Source organism: Hemitrygon akajei, chromosome 4 (genome assembly GCF_048418815.1).
Source record: "Hemitrygon akajei chromosome 4, sHemAka1.3, whole genome shotgun sequence".
Lineage (NCBI taxonomy): Eukaryota > Metazoa > Chordata > Chondrichthyes > Myliobatiformes > Dasyatidae > Hemitrygon > Hemitrygon akajei.
In genome coordinates, this window is record NC_133127.1 from 196,723,788 (window position 1) to 196,744,774 (window position 20,987).

Sequence of the window (20,987 nt, forward strand, 5' to 3'; positions counted from 1 at the left end):
GGGAACTAGCCTCAGAGGAAATCTGCACCGACTGCTTACTTACTCCCCTTACTTCTCCTGGTGGTCTCCCATCTGCTCTCTGAAGCCTGCACTCCGGGTGTGATCACCTCAGTAAAAAACTCATCTCCCAGATGACCCAGAGACCATCCAGCTCCAGTTTCTTGACCTTGTCAGTCTGGAGCTGAAGTTGGATTCACTTCCTGTATATTTAGTCCTCAGGGAGACTGTGCTGTACTCTGAAATCCCACATCTCACAGGAGAAGCCTTCCACTGCCCGAACTACACTTGTTATGCCTCTAACTTTTCAAACAAGTTCTAGCCTGTACCTGCGTTTGCCCAAGCCTGTTGAGCCAAAGCCTGACCACTCTAACACTGTCCACTCCCAGCTCCAACAATGGCCGCTCTGTTAAACCCCACTTCTCTTTTATTGGCCCTTGCTAATTAACCCTTGTTACTGTAAACCCAAGCAATCTCCCACTCTGCAGACGTCTTGACAAGCCCTGCTCGCTTTTTAAAACTGGCACGTAAAGTCCACTAGGCATTGTCTCCAACTCACCTCGCAATCTCCCACGCCACAGACAAGTCCAGACAGGCCCTGCTCGCTTTTTAAAACTGGCACGTAAAGTCCACTAGGCATTGTCTCCAACTCACCTCGCAATCTCCCACGCCACAGACAAGTCCAGACAGGCCCTGCTCGCTTTTTAAAACTGGCACGTAAAGTCCACCAAGAACTGTCTCCAACTGACTCTGCAGACAAGTCCTGACAGGCACCATCCACTTTTTAAAACTGGCTCATATATTCCACAAGGAATCCATACAGTAAACCTGGTCTAACCCTGAGGACCATCACAGGCATCTCACCTTCTGAATCCAGGGGCCGAGGTTGGGGGAGCACTCGTACAGACAGCTGTCCTGGATGAAGTGCCTCTTGCATCTCTCTGACATGTTGTAACAGTGATTCCAGTTGAATCTGTAGAGTAAGGACTGGTCATTGTGTGCCTCTTTGCTGGTGTTGGCTGTACAACAGGCGTTCTCTTTCCATGGCTCACACTGCAGGCACACAGACACGAGACAGCAAGGTCACTGAATATTCTGTAGGATGAGGCATCACAGGTGGACAGCCCAGACTATAGGATCAGCTGTATTCTCCATATGCATTTACATGTACAGTGATTCTGGTTAATTGGGACACATGGGGACAGGTACGTTTTGGCCCAATCAAGCAGCTGCTCCATTTAGCTGAACTTGCATGGAAATTGTTAAAAAGGAATAAAAAAAAAGACAAACTTCCATTTAACTGAGCGACAAATTATTTCAAAAAATGAAAAACAGAACAATATACAGTACAATAAAACAAGTTTTAGTTCCTAATAATTATTGTCGGAGGAACTCATCCAGTGTACCCTGCCGAGTTTTGTATTTGACTCTTAATGAACAATATCAGTGCAGACTCCTCAGGTAACTTTTTTCCGGCTCGTGTCAAATCTTTTTGCACCATCTTGGCAAGGGTCTGATTTCTTTTTTAAAAGGTCAAAATAAAAACAAAATTATCAAAAATCACTGATATTTGAATCAGTGTCTGTTGGTCCTAAATTGATAACACAAAGCACGCACAACCGAAACTGTTTGCTCTAAGCACGGAGTAGTGCATACGACAGACACTAGTAAGAAACTGTTCGACAACATTGTCCTGTCCCAATTAAAATGCATAGTGGCCCAAATAAATGAAGGGAATGCAGCTATATTCTCACTAGTTTTCGTTCTTTAAGACTTGTTCCAAATAAGCAGCCGCCCCGATAAACCGGAACCCACCATATTAGGTATTTGCTGTGGTGTGTTGGTCAGGGTTTGACAAGCAACAAAAAATAACATCCAACAAATAGAAGAATAAAGCCTTGTATAAAACATAAAGTTGGAGGTATAAAGTATGAATACAGAATAAAATGTGGATAAATACATCAATACCAATGTATATTTACAATGTAAACAGTATTATAAAAAGTGGTTTAAGGTGTTTACAGTGAAGTATGGGATTAACTAGAACGGTTGATCAGATTAACTGCCTGGAGGTAGAAACGTTTTAGACCATCAGACATAAGAGCAGAATTAGGCCATTCGGCCCATTGAGTGTGTTCCACCTTTCCAACATGGCTGAGTTATTACCCTCTCAACCCCAGTCTCCAGCCTTCTGCTCGTAACCTGTGACACCCTGATTAATCAAGAACCCATCAACCTCTGCTTTAAATACACCCAGTGACTTGGCCTCCACAGCTTAAGATGGTGTGAAATTTTTGTTTCAATAACCTGATATTGCTTTCCAGGAGCTTTTGGAAAAGACAGTTGGTAGGGTGGACCATGTCTACAAAAATTCCTGCCTGCAGACACAAGTCCTGCATAATGGGAGACTGCAGTCAATGATCCTGCAGTTTGCTGCAGTTTCCATATATTATGTGAGGACGCAGCATCGAAACAGACAGGAATGGCCGGAGGACACTATATCGAACCAAACAGGAATGGCCGGAGTGAGGACACTATATCAAACCAGACAGGAATGGCCGGAGTGAGGACACTATATCGAACCAAACAGGAATGGCCGGAGTGAGGACAGTATATTATAGACAATAGACAATAGGCGCAGGAGTAGGCCATTTGGCCCTTCAAGCCAGCACCGCCATTCAATGTGATCATGGCTGATCATCCACAATCAGTACCCCGTTCCTGCCTTCTCCCCATATCCCCTGACTCCGCTATCTTTAAGAGCTCTATCTAACTCTTTCTTGAAAGCATCCAGAGAATTGGCCTCCACTGCCTTCTGAGGCAGAGCATTCCATAGATCCACAACTCTCTGGGTGAAAAAGTTTTTCCTGAACTCCGTTCTAAATGGCCTACCCCTTATTCTTAAACTGTGGCCTCTGGTTCTGGACTCCCCTGACATCGGGAACATGTTTCCTGCCTCTAGCGTGTCCAATCCCTTAATAATCTTATATGTTTCAATCAGATCCCCTCTCATCCTTCTAAATTCCACTGTATACAAGCCCAGTCACTCCAATCTTTCAACATATGACAGTCCCCCCATCCCGGGAATTAACCTCGTGAACCTACGCTGCACTCCCTCAATAGCAAGAATGTCCTTCCTCAAATTTGGAGACCAAACTGAACACAATACTCCAGGTGTGGTCTCACCAGGGCCCTGTACAACTGCAGAAGGACCTCTTTGCTCCTATACGCAACTCCCCTTATTATGAAGGCCAACATGCCTTCTGAAAGTCCAAATATACAACAACGACTGCATCCCCTTTATCTATCCTACTCGTAATCTCCTCAAAAAATTCCAATAGGTTTGTCAGGCAGGATTTTTCTGAAGGAAGGCGTGCTGACTTTGTCCCATCTTTTCCTGTGTCACGAAATACTCCATTCACCTCATCCTTAACAATTGACTCCAACATCTTCCCAACCACTGAGGTCAGGCTAACTGGTCTATAATTTCCTTTATGCTGCTTTCCTCCTTTCTTAAAGAGCAGAGTAACATTTGCAATTTTCCAGACCTCTGCCATCATGCTGGAATCCATGACTTTTGAAAGATCATTTCTAATGCCACCGCAATCTCTAATGCTACCTCTTTCAGAACCCTAGGGTGCAGTTCCTCTGGTCCGGGTGACTTAGGTACCTTTAAGTCTTTCAGCTTTTTGAGCACCTTCTCCCTTGTAATAGTAACTGCACCCACTTCAGGTCGCTGGAGCAGTAGTTATGATCTTTGAATCCTCTTTGGCTGCAGGGGAGGTGACAAAGGAAGGTGTTGTATCATAGTGGATAAAGCCAAGGAACTGCAAGGGTAAAAAGACCCTGATGGGAGTTGTATACAGACACCCAAACAGCAGTAAGGATGCGATCTACATATCACAGCTGGAGATAGAAAATGTATGCCAAGAGGGCAGTGTTACATTAGTCATGGCGTTTTCAATATGCAGATAGATTGGGAAAATCAGGTTGATGCTGTATTACAGGAGGGGCAATTTCTAGAATGTCTACCAGATGGCTTTTTAGAGCAGCTCATGGTTGAGCCCACTAGGGGATCAGCTATTCTGGACTGTGTGCTGTGCAATGAACCAGAATCGATTAGAGAGCTTAAGATAAAAGAACCCTATGGGGAAGGTGATCATAATATGATAGAACTCACCGTGCAACTAGGAGAAGCTAAAGTCAGTTGTATCGGTATTACAGTAGAGTAAAGGGAATGAGAGAGGAGCTGGCCAGAATCGATTGGAAAAGAACACTGGCAGGGATGATGACAGAGCAGTAATGGCTGGAATTTCTGGAAGAAATTTGGAAAACACAGGATATATATGTCACAAAGTGGAAAAACTATTCAAAAGGCAAGATGACACAATCATGGCTAAAAAGAGAAGTGAAAGCCAACATAAAAGTCAAAGAGAGGGCTTACAATAGAGCAAAAATTAATGAGAAGTTAGAAGATTGGGAAACTTATTAAAAAAAACCAACAGAAGGCAACAAAAAATAATTAGGAAGTAAAGATGGAATATGAAAGTAAGCTAACCAATAATATTAAAGATGATACGAAAAGAGGATGTGAAGAGGATATTTCCTAAGATGGGAGTTTGAGGACCAGAATAGAGGGCTTCAGTTTAGAACAAAGATGAGGAATTTCTTTAGCCAGAGTGGTGAACCTATGGAATTCGTTGCCACAGGCAGCTGTCGAGGCCAAGTCTTTATGTATATTTAAGACAGAGGTTGATAGATTCTTGATTAGTCAGGGCATGAAGGGATACGGGGAGAAGGCAGGAGACTGGGGCTGAGAGGGAAAATGGATCAGCCACGATGAAATGGTGGAGCAGACTTGATGGGCCAAATGGCCTAATCCTGCTCCTGTATCTTATGGTCTTGTGGTCCTCTGTATGGAGTTTGTATGTGCTCTCCATGGAATACATGGGTTTCCTCTGAGTGTTCCAGTTTCCTCCCAGTCCAAAGATGGACTGGTCAGTAAGTTCATTGGTCATTGTAAAACTTTTCCTGTGATTAGGGGAGGGTTAAATCGGGGGTCGCTGGCAGCACGGCTTAAAGGGTCTGTTCCGTGTTGAATTTCTAAATAAATAAATCAATCAATTAAACAATCTCTGCATGTGCCCGTCCCATTTACCTGTTTAAAGAGACTCCCCTCGACGCCCGGCTTTGTCTTGTGGTGTTTTCCGTCCATGCAGATGTTGAGGATGTCCCTGTCTGCTGCCAGAGTCAACGGCAGAACCACGAGCAGCAACGCCAGCATCTCCCTGCACAGAGAGTCACACTGTCATCAGCACGAGTCCATGTGTGCTCAGGTGTACTGATAAACTTACCTGCAGCAACATCACAGAGCATCAGATAACCCATACACACAAAAAAACCAAAACTAAACAGGAATTGTACTGTACACACTTTGCTTTAGAAGAAAGAACACGATTAGAACCAAACAAGTTGACCGTAGTGCCAAGTGATCATAGTCACTGAGGAAGTGATTGGAAACGACACTAATGCTTTTCTCTTTGCAGTGATTGGAGGAAAGCACAGGGGATGTCTGAGGCACTGTTTTTTAAAACAGAGAGTGGTGGGTGTGTGGAATGTGCTGCCAGGAGGTGATGGTAGGCGCAGATATATTAGGGACATTTAAGAGAAAAAAGCCCAAGTTTGTCCAACTTGCTAATCCAGCCAGCATCCTGGTAAACATCCTGCTCCATCTCCAAAGCCTCGAAATCCTTCCTGGAATGAGCTGATCAGAAATGTATGCAATACTCCAGAGGTTTCTAAAGCTGCAACTTTAAAGCTTCTTATTCTTGAACCCAATGCCTTGACTAATAAAGGCCAGCATGCCATACCTTCTTAACCACCCTTTTGACCTGTTCAGACACTTTCAGGAAGTCATGGACTTGGATCCCAAAATCCCTCAGTACATCATCCCTGTAACCAACCCAGAGGACATTTAGGTGATTGGAGGAAAGTATTGGGGGGGAGGAGAAGATGTCAGACATAGATTATTTTATACAGAGAGTGGTGTGTGTGTGTTATACCTGCACATACAAACTATGTCAATGGCATACACCGCCATGTCATACGCGTTCACCGCGCTTAAAGTAAAAATACAAAACTAATACCTATTTTCCTGGACCCCCTGTCTGTTTCTTACAATTAGTTTTATATTTTGGAGTCAAAAAACACAACAGTGGCGACGAAGTTTTGTTTTAAACAAACCTGAGAAGACTACCTACCTGTTGAAGTGCAGCAAAACACTCCAGTTAAAAATATTGTAGTGAGAAACGGTCAAGTTAAAAAAACCAATCCAATGAGAAACAAGTACCAGTTTTGTTGAGTGCATTGGATGGAAAAGCATTCAGTTTGTTTAGGAGTTTGACTGTTCCAACCAAACCAGTCAACGTTAGCTTTGCTGACACAGTGAAAGTAATGCAGGAATACTTGAAACCAAAACCACTGTTAATTGCAGATTGTTCTCGGTTTCATAACCAGTTTCACATGCTCAGTCCACTGCTGTTCACTCTGTTGACCCACGACTGTGCGGCAACACACAGCTCGAAACACATCATCAAGTTCGCCAATGACACGACCGTGGTGGGTCTCATCAGCAAGAACAACGAGTCAGCTGACAGAGGGGAGATGCAGCGGCCAATGGACTGGTGCAGAGCTAACAACCTGTCTTTGAATGTGAACAAAACAAAAGAGATGGTTGTTGACTTCAGGAGGACACAGAGCAACCACTCCCACTGAACATTGACGGCTCCTCAGTAGAGATCATTAAGAACACCAAATTTCTTGGTGTTCACCTGGTGGAGAATCTCACCTGGTCCCTTAACACCAGCTCCATAGCAAAGAAAGCCCAGCAGTGTCTCTACTTTCTGCGAAGGCTGAGGAGAGACCATCTCCCACCCCTCCATCCTCATCACATTCTACAGAGGATATATCGAGAGCATCCTGAGCAGCTGCATCACTGCCTGGTTCGGAAATTGCACCATCTCAGATCGCAAGACCCTGCAGCGGATAGTGAGGTCAGCTGAGAAGATCATCGGGGTCTCTCTTCCTGCCATTTACACTACCTGCGGTTTCCGCAAAGCAAACAGCATTATGAAGGACCCCACGCACCCCTCATACAAACTCTTCTCCCTCCTGCCATCTGGGAAAAGGTACTAAAGCATTCGGGGTCTCACAACCAGACTATGTAACAGTTTCTTCCCCCAAGCTATCAGACTCCAATACCCACAGCCTGGACTGACACCAACTTACTGCCCTGTTGTCTTGTTTATTATTTATTGTAATGCCTGCACTGTTTTGTGCACTTTATGCAGTCCTGGGTAGGTCTGTAGTCTAGTGTAGTTTTTTTCTGTGTTTTTTTTTACGTAGTTCAGTGTAGCTTTTGTACTGTGTCATGTAACACCACGGTCCTGAAAAACGTCTCGTTTTTACTGTGTACTGTACCAGCAGTTATGGTCGAAATGACAATAAAAAGTGACTTGACTTGATAAGCAGAATCAAAACGAAGGTGAGCCCATTTCAGTTTACGTGGCTGAATTGTAGAAATTGAGCATTGTCAGTTCAGTGATGGGTTTAACGATGCACTTAGAATCATTCATTTTGTGGAATCTCACAAGGAAGCATTCAAACAGGGCTCCTAAATGAAGCACAACTGACATTTAAAGGAGCAGTTGAAATCACTGTAACAATGGAAACAGCACTCAGAGGTAGTTGAGGAGTTGCAGTCAGGGACGGATGTGAGCGTGAACAAAATTGCAATGTCTAAACAGAAACCTGCCTGGCTGAACAAATTGTGTTACTGTTGTGGCAGGGCCCATGTACACCAGACCGATACAGATTTAAAGGTGAATCTTCCAGAAAATGCAATGAAGTAGGACACATACAAAGAGCATGCTGGGCAGACAAAAATAAATGGACTGCACAGGGAAGAGAAAAAGATAGACAGTCAAGTACTAATCTGCAAGCTATTGATGAAAAATCTGATAATGATGATAGTGACACGACTGGGTAGCCTCGAGATTTACTAAGTGAAAACTAACAACAGACAAGCGATATAACTCACACCAGAAGTGAATGGAAAACTAATTAAAATGGAATTGGTCACTAGATTGGCTGTTTCAGTCATTCCACAAAATGAATTTGAGCAGCATTTCAGATAGTGAACTGAAGCCTGCAGATATCTGACTAAGTACCTACCCTGGTGAAAAAGTAACTCCTGTGGGAACGACATTTGTCGCAGTGAAATGCAACAACCAACAAGCCACATTGGAGGGCCATGACTGGCTGGGACAACTACAATTTGCTTGGAGATCCACCCACAATCTGTATGCCATATCCCCTCCAAGAGTAAACTGGAAGCAAATTAAAAGTGGTACTGGATGATGCCACAGAAGTGTTCAGGGCTGGCATCGGAAAACTCAAAACATATCAAGGGTAAAATAGTGCCAATTGAAAATGCTGCACACAAGGTTTGTAAACCTATTTGGTTCCTTATGACATCGCTGATGAAGTAGCCAGTGAGCAAGATCGCATGGAGGCTGAAGGAGTTCTTTCCAAGGTTGAGTGGAGCCCATGGCTTCCAACAGCTAGATTGGGAAAATCGGGTTGGTAATAGATCTCAAGAGAGTGAATTCGTTGAATGCCTGCAAGGTGGCTTTTTAGAGCAGTTTGTCATTGAGCCTACAAGTGGATCAGCTATACTGGATTGGGTGTTATGTAATGAACTGGAGGTGATAAGGGAGCTTAAAGTAAACGAATCTTCAGAAGGCAATTATCACAATATGACTGAGTTCAACTTGAAATTTGATAGGGAGAAAGTAAAGTCTGATTTAGCAGTATTTTAGTGGGGTAAAGGAAACTACAGTGGTATGAGAGAGGAGTTGGCCAAAGTAAATTGGAAGGGATGACAGCAGAGCAGCAATGGTGTGAGTTTCTGGGAAAACTAAGGAAGGTGCAGGAAAGATGCATTCCAAAAAACAAAGAAGTATGCAAATAGCAAAATAGTACAGCCGTGGCTGACAAGGGAAGTCAAAACTAATGTAAAAGAAAAAGAGAAAGCATACAACCAAACAAAAATTAGTGGGAAGAGAGAGGACTGGGAATATTTTAAAAACTTACAGAAAGCAACTACAAGAATCATTAGAAGGGAAAAGATGAAACATGAAAGCAAGCTAGCAAACAATATCGAAGTGGATAGTAAAGGCTTTCTCAAGTATATAAAAAAGTAAAAGAGAGATGAGAGTGGATATAGGACCACTAGAAAATGAGGCCAGAGGAATAACGGGGGACAAGGAGATGGCTGATGAACTAAATGAGCATTTTACATCAGTCTTCACTGTGGAAGACACTAGCAGTGTGCAGATGTTGAAGGGTGTGAGGGCAGAGAAGTGAGTGCAGTTATTATTACAAGGGAGAAGGTGCTCAAAGCTGAAAGACCCAAGGATACGTAAGTCACCCAGACCATATGAACTGCACCCTAGGGTTCTGAAAGAGGTAGTGGTAGAGACTGTGGAGGCACTGGTAACGATCTTTCAAAGGTCATTGGACTTTGGCATGGTGCCAGAGGACTGGAAAATTGCAAATGTCACTCCACTCTTTAGGAAAGGAGGAAGGCAGCAGAAAGGAAATTATAGACCAGTTAGTCTGACCTCAGTTGTTGGGAAGATGTTGGAGCCAATTGTTAGGGATGAGGTTATAGAGTACTTGGTGACACAGGACAATATAGGACAGAGTCAGCACGGCTTCCTTCAGGGAAAATCCTGCCTGGCAAACCTGTTGGAATTCTTTGAAGAGATTACAAGTAGGATAGATAAAGGAAATTCAGTGGAAGATGTATATCTGGACTTACATAGAAACACAGAAACATAGAAAACCTACAGCACAATACAGGCCCTTCGGCCCACAAAGTTATGCTAAACACGTCCCAACCTTAGAAATTACTAGGCTTACCCATAGCACTCAATTTTTCTAAGCTCCATGTACCTATCTAAAAGTCTCTTAAAAGACCCTATTGTATCTGCCTCCACCACCGTTGCCAGCAGCCCATTCCACGCACTCACCACTCTAAGTATAAAACTTACCCCTGACATCTCCTCTGTACCTACTCCCAGCATCTTAAACCTGTGTCCTCTTGTGGTAACCATTTCAGCCCTGGGAAAAAGCCTCTGACTATCCACATGATCAATGCCTCTCAACATCTTATACACCTCTATCAGGTCACCTCTCATCCTCTGTCACTCCAAGGAGAAAAGGCCAAGTTCACTCAACCTATTCTCATAAGGCATGCTCCCCAATCCAGGCAACATTCTTGTAAATCTCCTCTGCACCCTTTCTATGGCTTCCACATCCTTCCTGTAGTGAGGCAACCAGAACTGAGCACAGTACTCCAAGTGGGGTCTGACCAGGTTCCTGTATAGCTGCAACATTACCTCTCCGCTCCTAAATTCAATTCCATGATTGATGAAGGCCAATACACCATTTGCCTTCTTAACCACAGAGTCAACCTGCACAGCTGCTTTGAGCGTCCTATGGACTCGGACTCCAAGATCCCTCTGATCGTCCACACTGTCATATGAGTCTTACCATTAATACTATATTCTGCCATCATATTCGATCTACCAAAATGAACCACATCACACTTATCTGGGTTGAACTTCATCTGCCACTTCTCAGCCCAGTTTTGCATCCTATCAATGTCGCGCTATAACCTCTGACAGCCCTCCACACTATCCACAACACCTCCAACCTTTGTGTCATCAGCAAACTTGCTAATCCATCCCTCCACTTCCTCATCCAGGTCATTTATAAAAATCACGAAGACTAAGGGTCCCAGAACAGATCCCTGAGGCACACCACTGGTCACCAACCTCCATGCAGAATATGACCCATCTACAACCACTCTTTGCCTTCTGTGGGCAAGCCAGTTCTGGATCCACAAAGCAATGTCCCCTTGGATCCCATGCTTCCTTACTTTCTCAATAAGCCTTGCATGGGGTACCTTATCAAATGCCTTGCTGAAATCCATATACACTATGTCTACTGCTCTTCCTTCATCAATGTGTTTAGTCACATCCTCAGAAAATTCAATAAGGCTCGTAAGGCACAACCTGCCCTTGACAAAGCCATGCTGACTATTCCTATTCATATTATGCCTCTCCAAATGTTTATAAATCCTGCCTCTCAGGATCTTCTCCATCAACTTACTAACCACTGAGTTAAGACTCACTGGTCTATAGTTTCCTGGGCTATCTCTACTCCCTTTCTTAAATAAAGGAATAACATTCACAACCCTCCAATCCTCCGGAACCTCTCCTGTCCCCAATGATGATGCAAAGATCATCGCCAGAGGCTCAGCAATCTCCTCCCTCACTTCCCACAGTAGCCTGGGGTACATTTCGTCCAGTCCCGGTGACTTATCCAACTTGATGTTTTCCAAAAGCTCCGGCATATCCTCTTTCTTAATATCTACATGGACAAGCTTTTCAGTCTGCTGCAAGTCATCACTACAATCACCAAGATGCTTTTCCATAGTGAATATTGAAGTAAAATATTCATTAAGTACCTCTGTTATTTCCTCCGGTTCCATACACACTTTCCCACTGTCACACTTGATAGGTCCTATTCTTTCACAACTTATCCTCTTGCTCTTCACAGACTTGTAGAATGCCTTGGGGTTTTTCTTAATCCTGCCCGCCAAGGCCTTCTCATGGCCCCTTCTGGCTCTCCTAATTTCCTTCTTAAGCTCCTTCCTGTTAGCCTTATAATCTTCTAGATCTCTAACATTACCTAGCTCTCTGAACCTTTTGTAAGATTCCTTTTCTTCTTGACTTACAGAAGGCCTTTGACAAGGTGCCATACATGAGGCTGCTTACAAAATTAAGAACCCGTGGTAAAAAATAGTTACTGGCATGGTTAGAGCATTGGCTGATTAGTCGGAGGCAATGAGTGGGAATAAAAGGATCCTTTTCTGGTTGGCTGCCAGTGACTAGTGGTGTTCCACAGGGGTCGGTGTTGGGACCGCTTCTTTTTATGTTGTATATCAATGATTTAGATAATGGAATAGATGGCATTGTTGCCATGTTTGCAGATGATGCAAAGTTTGCTGGAGGGGCAGGTAGTGTTGAGGAAACAGGAAGGCTGCAGGACAGACAGATTAGGATAATGGGCAAGAAATTGACAAATGAAATAGAGTGTTAAAAAATGCATGGTCATGCACTTTGGTTGAAGAAATAAAAGGTCCCCATTTTTCCCATTTTCCCCATTTTTCTAAATGGGGAAAAATCCAAAATTCTGAAGTGCAAGGGGACTTGGAAGTCCTTGTGTAGAACACCTTAAAGGTTAACTTGCAGGTTGAGTTGGTGGTGAGGAATGTAAATGCCATGTTAGCATTCATTTCAAGAGGTCTAGAATACAAGAGCAAGGATGTGATGCTGAGGCTTTATAAGGCACCGGTGAGGCCTCACCTTGAATATTGTGAACAGTTTTGGGCTCCTCATCTAAGTAAAGATGTGTTGGCGTTGGAGAGTATCCAGAGGTGATTCACAAGGATGATTCCAGGAATGAAAGGGTTATCATACAAGGAACGTTTGATGGCTCTGTACTAGCTGGAATTCAGAAGGATGAGGAGCAGATCTCACTGAAACTTTTTGAATGTTGAAAGGCCTAGACAGAGTAGATGCAGAAAGGATGTTTCCCGTGGTGGGGAAGTCTAAGACAAGGAGGCACAGGTTCAGAATAGAGGGCCAACCATTTAAAACGGATGCGGAGAAATTTCTTTAGCCAGGGGTGGTGAATTTGTGGAATTTATTACCACAGGAACTGTGGAGGCCAGGTCATTGGGTGTATTTAAGGCAGAGCTTGATAAGTTCTTGATTGAATACAGCATGAAAGGTTACGGAGAGAAGACCAGGGAGTGGGGTTGAGGAGGGGAAAAGAGGATCAGCCATGGTTGAATGGCGGAGCAGGCTCGATGGGAAAATGGCCTAACTCTGCTCCTGTGTCTTATAGGTTTATGGATGTCTATAACCGTTAGGGAATCCTGCACAAGTACTCCCAAATCCTTTGGCACCTCTGATTTTTGAATTTGGTCTCCACTTAGCAAATAGTCCATGCTTTGATTTCTTCTATCAAAGTGTATGACCATACACTTCCCAACACTGTATTCCATCAGCCACTTCTTTGCCCATTCTCCTAATCTGTCTAATGCCTTCGGTAGTCTCTCTATTTCTTCAAAACTACCTGCCCCTCCACCGGTCTTCATAGCGTCTGCAAACTTTGCAACAAAACCATCAATTCCATCATCCAAGTCGTTGACTTAAAAAGAATTGTTCCCAAAACTGACTGCTGTGGAACACAAGTCACCGGCAGCCAACCAGTAAAGGCTCACTTTATTCCCACTCTTTGCCTCCTGCCAATCAGCCACTGCTCTATCCATACTAGAATCTTTCCTGTAATACCTTGCACTTGTAGCTTGTTAAGCAACCTCATGTGTGGCACCTTGTCAAAGGCCTTCTGAAAATCCAAGTACACCACATTAACTGATTCTCCTTCATCTTTTATGCTTGTTATTTCTTCAAAGAATTCCAACACATTTGTCAGGCAAGATTTTCCCTTAAGGAAACAATGCTGACTATGGCCTATTTTATCACGTCCCTCCAAGTACCCCGAAATCACATTGTTAACAATCAACTCCAACATCTTCCCAACCACTGAGTTCAGACTAACTGGCCTATTAATCCTTTCTTCTACCTCTCTCCGTTCTTGAGTGTAGTGATATTTGCAATTTTCCAGTCCTCTGGAACCACGCTAGAATCCATTGATTCTTGAAAGATCATTACTAATGCCTCCAGGTGACCTATCTACCTAGAGACCTTTCAGTTTTCCAAGAAGCTTCACACACCTCATGACCTCTGACACCTGGAATTTCACCATACTGGTAGAGTCTTCCACAGTGAAGACTGATACAACATACTTAATCAATTTGTCTGCCATGTCCTTGTCCCCTATTACTACCTCTCCAGCATTATCTTCCAGTGGTCTAATATCCACTCTCACCTCTCTTACACTTTGTATCTGAAGAAATTTTTTGTATGTTCTTTAATATTACTGGCTACCTTATTTTCATATTCCATCTCTTCCTTCTTTATGACTTTTTTAGTTGCCTTCTGTTGGTTTTTAAAAGCTTCCCAATCCTCTAACTTCCCACTCTATCGTATTATGATTAGTTGCCCTGAATGGTTTCTTTACGTTAAGATCTCTAACCATTGCACAACACCCAACCCACAGCAGCTGATCCCCTGGTGGCCTATATTGTGTTGTAGTTTACAACCAAGCAGCGAGGAGTGTTATGTATTTAACATTTGCGTAATCTTGTAAACATGTTGATTAAGCATTTTTTGTTTAAATAATATGTTATTGTTATATTTTCAAAATACGTGGATGGCATACGTTATTACTGCGCTGCGTCAGAAGCACACGCCCCGCTTAAAGTGAAAAACAAAACTAAGACCCTTTCTCTTGGACTCCTGTCCTTTTCTTGCAACTAGTTTAATGTTTTGGATTTATAAAACATAATATTCATTCCTCTGAACTTGAAGCAATTCACTTCTTTCCCGTGACCCTGATAAACAGAGAATTCCTGTCTCTCGGTTTATCATTGTGATGTCTGGTTAGTGATGTCCTTCTGCAGCTCTACACAGTTTCACTGAGCTGTAAGTCATTGCAGACTGAACAACAGATCCTATCAAACTGTGTATGGGCTACTTTATCTATTCATATTTATTGTGCTTTTTAATTATTGTTCTTCTTTATCGTAAAGTGTTTTTTTGTGCTGCATTGGATCCAGAGTAACAATTATTTTGTCCTCCTTTACACTTGTGTACTGGGAATGACATTAAACAATCTTGAATGACAATTGGAATCATAGAAAAGTACAGCACACCAACAGGCCCTTCAGCCCATCTAACCCATGCCAAACCATTTAAACTTCCCACTCCCATCGACTTACACCAGGACCATACCCCTGTCATCCTTGTACCTATCCAAACTTCCCTTAAATTTTGAAATTAAGCTCGCATGTACCACTTCCACTGGCAGCTCGTTCCACACTCTCAAGACCCACTGAGTGAACAATTTTCCCCTCATGTTCCCATTAAACTTTCCACCTTTCACCCTTAACCCATGACCTCGGGTTGTAGTCCCACCCAACCTCAGTGGAAAAAGCTTGCTTGCATCTACCCTATCTATACCCTCATAATGTTGTACACCTCTATCAAGTCTCCCTCAATCTTCTACATTCCAAGGAATAAAGTCCTAACCTGTTCAATCTTTCCTTCTAATTCAGGTCCTCCAGACCCGGCAACATCCTTAGAAATTTTCTCTGTACTCTTTCAACCTTGTTTACATCTTTCCTGTAGGTGGGTGACCAAAACCACACACAAGACTCCAATTCTTCTACAACTTCAGTATAACATCCCATCTCCTCTACCAATGCCAATGCCAAAAGCTTTCTTTACGACCCTATCTGCAGTCCTACCACTTTCAGTGAATTATGTTCCTGTATTCCTTTGTTCTCCCACTTTTCAGACCCTACCATTCACTGTGGAAGACCTGCCCTGCTTGCACCTACCAAAGTGCAATTGTCCCCATTAAATTCATCTGCTATTTACTGCCCATTTTTCCAGCTGATGCAGATCCCACTGCATCCCATGATAGCCTTCCTCACTGTAATCTACTCCCCCAATCTTGCTGTCATCCACAAATTTGCTGATCCAGTTAACCATATTATCATCCAGATCATTATTCCAGTTTTCTTTGCTCACAGACACCAAGTAGAGGTGTGATGTCCCTGGAATTTTGCTTTCTATTTTTCACTTTCTCTCCCACTCTCTCTCTTTCTGTATTTACCTCTGTGTATCTTGTATCCCTACCGGTATTCAATTCTCTATCTGCCGTAAAGACAAATGAATAGTGGGATTATTGACCCTGTAAAGACACGCGGATAGTGAGATTATTGACTCTGTAAAGACACGCGGATAGTGAGATTATTGACCCTGTAAAGACACACGGATAGTGGGATTATTGACCCTGTAAAGACACGTGGATAGTGAGATTATTGACCCTGTAAAGACCCGCGGATAGTGGGATTATTGACTGTAAAGACAGTCTGATAGTGAGATTATTGACTGTAAAGACATGCGGACAGTGGGATTATTGACTGTAAAGACAGTCTGATAGTGGGATTATTGACTGTAAAGACGTGCGGACAGTGAGATTATTGACTGTAAAGACAGTCTGATAGTGGGATTATTGACTGTAAAAGTCTGATAGTGAGATTATTGACTGTAAAGACATGCGGACAGTGGGATTATTGACTGTAAAGACAGTCTGATAGTGGGATTATTGACTGTAAAGACGTGCGGACAGTGAGATTATTGACTGTAAAGACAGTCTGATAGTGGGATTATTGACTGTAAAGACACACGGATAGTGGGATTATTGACAGAATTATTTCATTTATTTATTTAGTGATACAGTGCAGAGAAGGTCCTCCCGGCCCTTTGAGCCACTCTGCCTCAACAACACCTAACACAGCCGATTTACCCTAACCGAATCACAGGCCAATATTCAATGATCAATTAACCCACATGCCATGTCTTTGGATAGTGGGAGAAAACCAGAGGACCCAGAGAAAACCCAGGCATTCCACAGGGAGTACCATAAGGACCTTAAGATATAGGAGCAGAATTAGGCCTTTTGGCCCATTGAGTGCTCCATCATAGCTGATCCACTTTCGGAACTATGAAGAGGGGTGAACAGTTGAAGTTTCAGGCCGAAACCCTTCATCAGGACTGGAAAGGAAGGGGGAAGAAGCCCGAATAAGGGGAAGGTTGGTGGTGGGGGAAGAAGTGAGATGCTGGGAGGTGATATGTGGAAGTGAAAAAGGACTGGAGAAGGAGGAATCAGATCAGAAAGGAGAGTGGACCATGGGAGAAAGGGAAGAAGGAAGGGAACCACAGGGAGTTGAGGGATAGGTGAGGAGAAGAGAAGGGGTGAGAGGGGAACCTGAAATGAGAATGAAAAAATAGAGAAGAGAGTTGGAAATATTACCGTAAGTCAGAGAAATCGATGTTTATGCCATCAGGTTGGAGGCCAACCCCAGGAATATGAGGTCTTACTCCTCCAACCCGAGTTTGGCCTCATCGTCGCAGTAGGGGCGACCACGGACAAACATGTGAAAATGGGAATGGGAAGTCAGAAATGGGTAGCCAGCTGGAGATCCTGCCTTCTACAACAGACAGAGTGAAGGTGTTTGCTGAAGCAGTTTCCCCAAGATATGTCAAGTCTCACCGATGTAGAGAAGCCCACATCAGCAGCACTGGATACAGTACATGCTCCTGATGGACTAGCAAGTGAAGTGTCTCCTTGTTATTCTTCAGAACTAGTGTCACAAGTTCACTCAACCCCCAGCCCCACATTATCCTAGGCACCCTACCATCTAGAGGGGAGAATCCTTCACGTGAAACAGGTCAGCAGTGGGGGGGGGGGGGGGGTGCGGGGTTTGGAAGAGGTCACGTTGTAGGAGAGAAAGAAGCAATAAGTTTGGGAAACAACCGTTCACGGTTGGGAACTCCACTACATCTGTAAACTGTCTTAAATCTTTCAGCCTGCTGTAGTCTCCATGGCTATAAGTTCATTAATTCATTAGTTAATCAGTTACACAAGACTTGGATGAGACTGCATTTGGAATATTGTGTCCATTTTTGGGCGCCCTGCTGTGGGAAAGATGTTATTAAGCGGGAAGAGTGCAGAGGAGACCTACAAGGACACAAGGGAACATTACAGCATAGCACAGTCCCTTCAGCCCATGATGTTGTGCCACACTTTTACCTACTCTAAAATCAAACTAAACCTTCCCTCCAACTTAGCCCTCCATTTTTCGATCATCCTGTGAGAATGTGATGTGATGGAGGCAGGGACTTTTTACATTGGAGTGGTGGAGAATGAGGGATGATTTTATAGAGTCGGTGCACTCCACTGGAGGCAGTGTGGTGCAGTGTCGGAGCTGGAGTCGGTGCTGCCCCCAGTGTTCGGTCAGCAGAAGACAAGCCATATTATGTTTGTGTGCACACTGTTGCAACATTCATGGACTCAGGGACTTTGACTTTTTTTTGTGTGTGGCTTTATCTTACTGCGGTCTTATATGTGCTGTGTGTGACTGTTGGTGCTGTGTTTTGCACCTTGGCCCTGGAGTAACGCTGTTTCATTTGGCTGTGTTCATGGATGGTTGAATGAGAACTTGAACTACGTAGAGGTGTCTAAAATCATGAGGGGCTTGGATGGGGTGAATGCACGTAATGTTTTTTGTTTCCCCAGGGGTGGGGAATCGGGAACCAGAGGGCAAAGGTTTAAGGTGAGAGGGCAGAGATGCAAGAGGGACCTGAGGGGCAACTTCTGCACCCAGAGGATGCTGCACATACAGAACGAGCAGCCAGAGAAAGATCATTAGATTGGAGTTGTCACACATACCATGAAACAGGCAGTGAAACGTGCCATTTGCATCAACAACCAACACAGTCCGAGGATGTGCTGGGGGCAGCCCGCAAGTGTCGCCACGCTTTTGACACCGACGTAGCTTGCCCACAAATTACTAACCCTAACCCCTACATCTTGGAATGTGGGAGGAAACCTGAGCACCCGCAGGAAACCTACAGTGACAGGAGGAAATTACAAACTCCTTACAGACAGGGGTGGAATTCAACCCGGGTGGCTGGTGCTGTGACATCATAATGTTTCTTCGTTCTTCGACTTTGAGAACATCCACGACTTCTTCCCCTGTTCACAAGGAATTTCATCTCTCACCGTCGAATTCTAACTTAGAATTATGGCTGTGTGGCTAAGCACAGCTCCAACGTCATATTCAAGTTTGCTGACGACAGCACTGTACTTGGCCAAAACAACCTCTCACTCACATCAGCAAGACCAAGGAGCTGATTATTAGTTAGAGGACGAAACCAGAGGTCCTTCAGCCAGTCCTCAACGGAGGGTCAGAGGTGGAGAGGATCAGCAATTTTAAATTCCTTGGTGTTATAATTTCTGAGGACCTGCCCTGGGCCCAGCACGTAAGTGCAATTACAAAGAGAGCACGGCAGCACCTCCACTTCCTTTGGAATGTGTGGAGATTTGCTATGACATTTAAAACTTTGACAAATATAGCTGTGTGGTGGAGAGTATAATGACTGGCTGCATCACAGCCTGGTATGGAAACACCAATGCTCTTGAATGGAAAATTCTACAAAAGTTAGTGGATACGACCCAGTCCATCACGGGTAAATCCCTCCCCGCCATTCAGCACACCTACAAGGAGCAGTGTTGCAGGAAAGCAGCATCCTCACCACCCGGGCCATGCTCTCATCAGGAAGGTGGTTCAGGAGCCTCAGGACTCACACCACCAGGTTCAGGAACGGTTATTACTCCTCAACAATCAGGCTCCTGAACCGGAGGGGACAACTTCACTCACCCCAACACTGAAGTGAGCTCGCTCTCAAGGACTCTTCATCTCATGTCCTCGATATTTATTATTATTTCCCTTTTGTTTTTACAGAATTTGTTGTCCTTTGCACACGGCTGTCCATGCAGTCTCACTGATTCCGTTATGGTTATTGGATTTACTGTGAATGCCCACAGAACAGAAGATGAATCTCAGGGTTGTAAACAGTGACATATGGGTACTTTGCTAATAAATTTACTTACAAATTTGAATTCTGAGCAGAGTCGGTTATCACTCTGACCCTGGCCACGTGACCTCTCACATGGTCCTCACGGGGCCCCTGAAGTGGCAACATCAGTCCTGGAGTGGATGCGCCCCACCCCCACCCCCGCTAATCCGAATCATCTTGAAGCACTAGGGACACACAAGATATTTCAGTAACTAAAACTATAAGGGAGGCAGACTCAGTTAACACTTTTAAAAGCCAACTCAAAACCTATTTAACCTTGCTTTTATCTAACATCGTTTGGTCTTTTATTTTCATGTTTGTACTTATACCATTGTAAAACACTTTAAGCCACGTCATCTCTGAAAAGTTATTATTGAAAAGAGATTAAAACCTGGCACAATACAGTGCCAACATTTCAACCTCCTCCAAGATCCCTCCCACATCCTGCAGATGCTGGAAATCTGCAGCAAAGCACAAAACTCTGGAGGAACTCAGCCAGTCAGGCAGCATCTACCGGGATAAAACAAAACACTTGGGGCTTTTTTGTCCAGACTCTCTAACCCGACTGTCCATTCCTTCCCATGGATGCTCCCTCACCCCATGAGTTCCTCCAGCGTTGCTTCCTCCAACAGACTGTAGAAAGATTGGAGTTAGAAAGGAGGGAGGAGAGAAGGGAGACTCAAATGTAATGTTATCAATTCTCCAGGGAGAGACAGACAGCCACACACACAGAGGCAGGAACTCTCTCTCTGTCACACACACACACAAAGGCAGGAACAGTCTGTCTCTCTCTCTCACCACACTGAAACAGGAACTATCTGTCCAGCTCTTTCTCTCTCTCTCAGACACACACAGAGGCAGAAACTGTCTCTGTCTCACACTCTCACAGGGAAAGGTAATCACTCTTTCGCGTTCGCGCGCACACACACACGCGGACTCACAGGGGCACGAACACCCACGTGGGCTCACTCTCTGTCTCACGCGCACAAACTCACAATCTCTCACACTCTCACACACACACACGCAAGGAGCGAGTCGGACACGCACCGACGCTGTCTATCTGCCCACCTACTTCCTGTCGACCCATTTTTAGACCCTATTAAATCAGATGACACTTCAACCATCCTCCCGCAGTCCCTTTTCCGACCTATCCCTCTGTCCCGCCGCTCTCACACACTGTATTGAATTAAAGCACACACTCAAACATGCATCCTCCCAAAACTGTCTGTCCCTGCCGAC

General features: G+C 44.1%; 1 protein-coding gene across 4 annotated transcripts in view; it reads right to left on the reverse strand.

Annotated features, from left to right (window-relative positions):
• Positions 1 to 20,987, reverse strand: part of LOC140727095 (folate receptor gamma-like) — a 45,408-nt gene that overhangs the window by 14,156 nt on the left and 10,265 nt on the right. For 2 of the 4 annotated variants that reach the window (XM_073044349.1, XM_073044348.1), the window contains exons 2-4: positions 5,156 to 5,285; positions 4,178 to 4,312; positions 862 to 1,050 (exon numbers count right to left, since the gene is read on the reverse strand). In XM_073044349.1, coding sequence (XP_072900450.1) covers positions 862 to 1,050; positions 4,178 to 4,312; positions 5,156 to 5,281 — 450 coding nt within the window. In that variant the 5' untranslated portion in view covers positions 5,282 to 5,285. Of the gene's footprint in view, positions 1 to 861; positions 1,051 to 4,177; positions 4,313 to 5,155; positions 5,286 to 19,782; positions 19,902 to 20,987 lie in introns of those variants that run through there. The other 2 variants (XM_073044347.1, XM_073044350.1) reach the window with 2 other exon arrangements.